At 40.5% G+C, this 6,480-nt stretch overlaps 1 protein-coding gene across 5 annotated transcripts in view; it reads right to left on the bottom strand.

The window, feature by feature from the left end:
* Fmn1 (formin 1) overlaps positions 1-6,480 on the bottom strand; it is a 451,810-nt gene that overhangs the window by 132,660 nt on the left and 312,670 nt on the right. For all 5 annotated transcript variants that reach the window (XM_008841150.3, XM_029567361.1, XM_029567362.1 and 2 more), the window contains one exon: positions 1,599-1,719. In XM_008841150.3, coding sequence (XP_008839372.1) covers positions 1,599-1,719 — 121 coding nt within the window. The remainder of the gene's footprint in view (positions 1-1,598; positions 1,720-6,480) is intronic.

Here is a 6,480-nt window from a genome sequence, read left to right as displayed (position 1 = left end):
GTGTGTGTGTGTGTGTGTGTGTGTGTGTGTGTGTGTGTGTGTGTGTGGAACCCCCACATTCCTTTAAAAGTAATTTACAAGGTAAAAATATTCACTTGTAACCAGTATCCTTACTAAAGCAAATTTTATATCCATAGGAAAAGTAAATTGTGCTCTCTGCCACTGGGAGTGGATCTTTCCCACTTTGCTTCCATCTCCAGGCTGGTTTCAAGCCCAAGACCGAGGTTTCTGAGCACTCTTTCACAATAAACATTTTTAAAATGTTTATTTTATGTCTTAGTGTAAAACTATTCCTGGTTGAAACTCTTCATTTCCTCAAGTTCTCCTTCTGGCACTCAGCGCTCCATTTCCACATTAACACACTCCCTAAATCCTTCATAGAGCTCTTCCATTGGAGTTATACAAGCTCCAGGCTAGTATTTATATTCCTGGACAAGAAGACATCTCCACAGTGAAAACACACGACTGTGGAAATGCTAAAGGAAAGTTCCTGCCTGAGGGACACATACTTCTATCTTCTAAAAAGCCAAGGGGGGGGGGCTTTCTGCATTCTGGATTCAATAATTAAAAATAAAAATTTAATTAAAATAGAATATTTACTGTGGGTCTTATCATCATTAGAGTTGTATAGAAACCAAACACAGCATTGTGATGTGTGCATGCATGTGAGAAGTATCTTTGTGTGTGTGTGTGTTTGAGTGTACGTGTGTGTAAAAAATAAGCTTAGAAAGTACATGAGCTCTAATTGTATCTGCCTGTGACTGAAGAAAATTAGTCTCAATTTTTCTCATCTCTAAAATGAAGCTAATACAGTTCTTGTTTATTAAGGTTGTTATGAGAATAATAAAAGCCAGGCTTGGTGGTGCATACCTTTAATCCCAGCACCTGGGAAGCAGAGGCAGGTGGATCTCTGTGAGATCAAGTCCAGCCTGGTCTATATAGTGAGTTCTAGGCAAACTGAGGCTACAGGAAGACACTGTCTCAAAAAAAAAAATCAAAAGAATAAAAGAAAATGCATGCTTCCAATAAAAGGCTGCTTTTATTAAAGTTTTAACTATTAAATATTAGAAAAACACAGATATGGGGTTGGGGAGATAACTCAGTCCGTAAAGGGCCTGCCTTGGGGATACAGAGTTTGAACCCCAGAACCCACTTTCTTTTTTGAAAGTCATATGTGGCATGTACTTGTGATCCCGGTGCTGGGGAGGCTAAGACAGATCCCCGGGGCTGGCCTGGTCAGCCAGCTTAGCCTACTTGGTAAGTTTCAGACAAATGAGAGACCTTGTGTCAAAAACAAAAAGTCAACAAAAAAGTAGATTGTACCTGAGGAATGACAGTCAAGATTTCACATGAATGCATGCGTATGTGCATGTATATCCTCCCCAAACAGGTGTACATGTGTGCACATGCGCGCGTGCACACACACAAAGATGCTAATACAGAAATTCAGTGCCTGAAAACACTGAACCCTGAACTTTCCGGAGATGGAAGTTCAAGGGAACACCATACCAACTCCACTCTGGGAGTCAAACATCAAATGAAACTGTTCTGAAAAGTCACCTCTATAATTGTCTTAACAACAGAACCGTCACTGTTACCTTCTAGCTGTCTCTTCAGTTTTCTCAAGTCTTTTATGAGGTCTTCAAACTTGACTTGGGAGGCCAGAAAGAAATCTTGTGGTTCGGGCAGTGGGAAAACACTTTTTTCCGTTCCAGCTTCCTAAAAAAAATTAAGGCAAACAAAAGTATATTCCACTTTGCACCTGTCACTTTCAGTTGAAATTCCAAAGCATCAGTCAGGGGGATTAAAAACAAAAGGTCAGCTGTGTGTTTAAATAGAAATGATGATAATGCTTCCCTGTGACCCTAAACTCGCTACACTGGGGTGCTCTTATGTCTTCCATAGTAGTTTTTAGTTTTACTGGCATTGAGGTTAGTCATGGCTGTGGCATAGGCTACATTTGTTTGGTTTTATGAATCAAAGAGGAAATTGTAGGTATATCCTGATCCTGGACACTCTATTCCCATGGAAAAAAGACAGGGGAAACGTGATAGTACTCAGATTTAAAGTTCCTGTTTGAGTTCCACATGCTAGCAATTAGATAGCTCTTCTTGGAGTATGCCAGTGGGTGTGAATTGGATAAGAAGGCACTAAGTGGAAGATGGTATTCCCTTCCTTTCAGCTCTACCCACCTGTCTCTGCAGCTTAAACTCTGATGAATGTGTGCATAATCAGATTCTCTGTGTGCTTATAAAGACCACATCTAAACAGTGTTGGTTTATCTTAGGAGATACTTACTGAGGGCCTGGTTGGGTATGGTTTTGACAAGCTCCATGGCCCTATCTGATACAGATCTAAGCTGTGAATTATCTTAAGGGACAGAAATGTCAGGCACACTGAAACATAAGCAGAGCCTTAAATATCCATTGCAGCCTAGCTGGCTCTCTCCTGAGTTGTTTAATGTAAGCTTTCTAGCTTGCATATCTTAGGCCGTCTTCAGTAGTTCTCTCCCTGCACACTCTCCTTTGCCAGCTTTCCTTCACATTCCATCTTTCCTACTGCCATTAGGACTAATTCCAAATGCTGAAACTGCTTTACAAGGCACTTTATAATTTTGCCTCTTTCTACAACACCCAAGCTTTCATGAAACAAAAGAACAGACCGGTCTCTTGCCCCTAGACCTTTGTCTACAAAACTGTTCTTTTCCAAACCTTCCCTAGAAGTTCCTCATACCTCCTTGTCCATACCCATCTTTCAAGTGTTAATACAAACACCTCCTCAAATATTTCCCTGAACTCCCTGGGCTGGGTGCTTCTCAGTGTACTCCAAGAGCATGTGATAGCATCATCAAAGCACTTACTGCCATTAATAAAGAGTTTAGCATTAGATTGTGTGTCTGATGTCACTAGACTATAAATATATCAATGCCAGGAACTCTGCCTTGGTCTTGGTATAGTATGTAGTGTCTGATATGACAATGAATTATATGGTTTGTAGGCACCACTGTAGACAGCCTATAAAATATTGTTCTGTGAAGTTTGTCATCTCATCACAAGACATTTATTTTTTAAATAATATTTATTGTTTGAGAATTTCATGCATGTATATAATGTATTTTGATTCCTCCCATTCACTGCCTTCCAATTATTCCTCTATCTCTCACCTTTTCCTGCCCAAATTCATATGTTTTTTGTAAAAACCCATTAAGTCCACTTAGTCCACTCAGTGCTGCAAGGATGTGCAGGGGTACAGGACAATCTGCTGAGGTGGGGTTGCCTCTCAGGGGCCATATCCCTGAAGAAAACCGACTCCCTTCCCAGAAGCATTCAGTTGCCAACAGCTGCTCAGCTACAGTGGGACTCTGTGATTCCTCTCCCTGATCCATGCTGGGATTTTGACTGGCTTGATCTTGCACATGCAGTCACAGTGGCTGTGTGTTCATGTGCACAATGGCCTTATCATGTCTGGCAAATACTGTGTGCTGTAGACTTCCACTATCTCTGGTTCTTCTTATCTCCCTGCCCCATTTCCAGGATGATCTCTAAACCTTGCAGGGAGGTGGTATGATATAGCCGTCCGAACGACAGTACCAGACAGCTAATTAATTTCCATAATTTCTTAAGGTTTCAGGAATTTCCTGGATCCTTCTCCTTTCTTTAAGCCCTTGAGTTCCCTTTGGATGTTAGGAGAAGGTGATTCCCCTCATCTTATCAAAATCTAACATGCTGGGTTTTTCCATCTTATATTTATCTTACTACTTTAAAAACAATTGGACATTGTGAATGTCAAAATCTGATTGCCAAGTGAAAAGTTATCTAAGACACATCCTACAGAGTTCCACAGGGATCCATATCAGAAAAACTTGGGCACAATCTCTAGTTTCCAAGCTTTGTATCAGACTCTACCATGGTTGGTTGGTTGGTCTCATTCTTTCTTTTCCTCCCTCCCTCCCTCCCTCCTTCTTAAGCTAGAAAAGAAGAAAATGCTGACAAATCAGCCTGGCAGCGGCTCAGGTGAAAGTTCTGGGAGCTGAAAAGGTGTGTCTCTGCATGAATTTCTCCACAGACCTGGACTTGGACCAATGCCAGGCAGGAGGAGCAGGAACCTGAAAGGGCTCACCTCTCAGCTAATTGATCATCATCACTAACCACAAAAATCATCACTTACGCTGCTCAGGGGAAAGGTAGCTTCACAAATCACATAATTCCAGGCTCCTGTTGAGTGAAATGTGTTCTACACGGTGAAAGCCAGGAGGGCACCACACAAATGTGTACTTATGCTTTCCTAGAGGGGGCTGACCCTGTATTTGTAACTATTCTTATTGTAAGATTTTCCTCCATGAAGTCAATTCCATTGCGTCTTGCTCTCAACAACAGTCATATTTCATGGGCTAATTTCAGTCTTCCAAAGAACACATTTGACTGGCTAGAGGAAAATCTGTCCATGCCAACCCAGAGTTAGCAATGTTACCTGCCAAGATTCCTCAGGATAATTCTGCCCCATGAGTACCAGATGTTAGAACTTGGGGTATTGCTCATATGTGCCTGCTGCTTCTAAATGTCCTGAAACTCATATATCTTTCTCACTTTAGGGAAAAAGCCCCTGTCTCCTCACACCTACTTCTTTACAAGTGACAATTACACTCCTGAGGACACTTAGAATATGGCTAACACAGCAAGCGCTTACTGGACACCTACATTATACACAATTAAAGAAAGACTTAACAATGACTTCTGGCTCCCAAGGAGCAATGCCAAGGTCATAGGGAACAGACAAAGCAGATGGCGTTGCTGAAAACTTCACACAGTCTCCAGGCTTCCAAGGCCAGGGTTTCAAGGATTTCCTTCAAAGACCAGAATGTGAGCAAAAACTTCATGGAGGCAGGATCACAAAAGAGTTGACTGATAGCCAGGCGTGGTGGTGCATACCTGTAGTCCCAGCACTTGGGAGGCAGAAGCAGGTGGATCCCTGCGAGTTCAAGTCCAGCCTGGACTACATAGTGAGTTCCAGGACAGCTGGGGCTACAGGGAGTTTAAAAAAAAAAAAAAAAAAAAAAAAAAAAGAGTTGACTGAATGATTTTTTTAAAAATTATCTTTTTCACTTTTACAAAATAATGCATGTGCATTAAGTTTAGTCATTGAGAAAAAGTAAAAGAAAATCATAATCCTAACATCCAAAATTAATTTAAAAAATCATAATTCTAATATCCAAAATTAATCAAACATATTAACATATCTCTTTCCAGGTTTTTCTGTTAGTATTATATCTTTATTTGCCTATTTTCACCTCATATACATATGTGTGTGTGTGTGTGTGTGTGTGTGTATTTCAAACACATACATGCAGACTGAGAATACTTTCCAGGGACAATACACTTAAACACTTTCCACTGCGTGCTATTCCAATGGATGACTGTAGCAGGATTCTTTGGACTTTAGTGTTTGCCATCAGACACCCACTGAAATCTTTCCATCCTTTTGCTAGTATTAATTAGCAAAGTAGAAGAGTAATAAAAAGGCTTGGCTATGCTTTGGAGAATTATTTATTTAATCATTATATTTAAAAAAAATTTTAATAATGACATGTTTAGAAGCTTTTCACTACAGCTTTAACATATTCAGTAACACATTCCAGAGCAAGAGTACATCTCTTTCACAAGTGGGTGCAAGTTTCTAAGTTCACAGTTGAATTAATACAGTTATACAATGTTGAACTCAGTATAAGCCCTGTAAGACATAAAATTGAATCAGTTTTTAAGCCTCAAAAAAGATCTCCATTTTTTAACCTTTAAAAAAGATCTCTATTTCATTTTAGAGTATATTGTTCCTTTCAGAAAGACTCATGGTTTTTGCTACTAACGCTGAGATGTTGGCACATGCATCTCTAATCTGTATCTGATTATTATTAGTCATAATCAGTTGCACTTGGATCCTTGGCACCTGTGTATGTCTATAAAGTCATCGGGCACATTTCAGTGGTATGGTTTATTACCTCTACTAATTTGCATGACGTAAATTTCTATGCTTCCTCCTCAAATATGATACATTTAAAAAAAATTTGATGTGTGTGTGTGTGTGTGTGTGTGTGTGTGTGTATCACACAGAACATCCCAAACCATCTCATTCGACTATACACCCACTTCCCAGATAGCACCCTCCCATAGCCTCCCTCACCCAGCTAGAGCCCTTATACTCTGATATCCCTGCTAATGTCTGCTGTGTTGTTGGCACCCCAGCCCTTCCTTACTACTTGCCCTTCTGGTGAATTTAGTCAGCCTATCTAGAGGTCTTTGTTTTAGGAGGGTCAGCTGTTCCTCATCTAGCAGCAATCAGTTGTCAATATTCCTTTAGATAAGATTGGGGTCTGCTGTTCATTTTCCCGGTTCTATGCTGGGTTACTATCTGGGAATCTGTTTGGCCACCCTGGCCAACAACCCAAAAGAAGGTATCGCTTCTCTGGCATTGCTGCTTGTTGTGTAG

Source organism: Nannospalax galili, unplaced genomic scaffold (genome assembly GCF_000622305.1).
Source record: "Nannospalax galili isolate Female #2095 unplaced genomic scaffold, S.galili_v1.0 scaffold999, whole genome shotgun sequence".
Taxonomy (NCBI): domain Eukaryota; kingdom Metazoa; phylum Chordata; class Mammalia; order Rodentia; family Spalacidae; genus Nannospalax; species Nannospalax galili.
The sequence above is the reverse complement of the archived record's forward strand: the minus strand, read 5'-3'. Positions and strand labels throughout refer to the sequence as shown.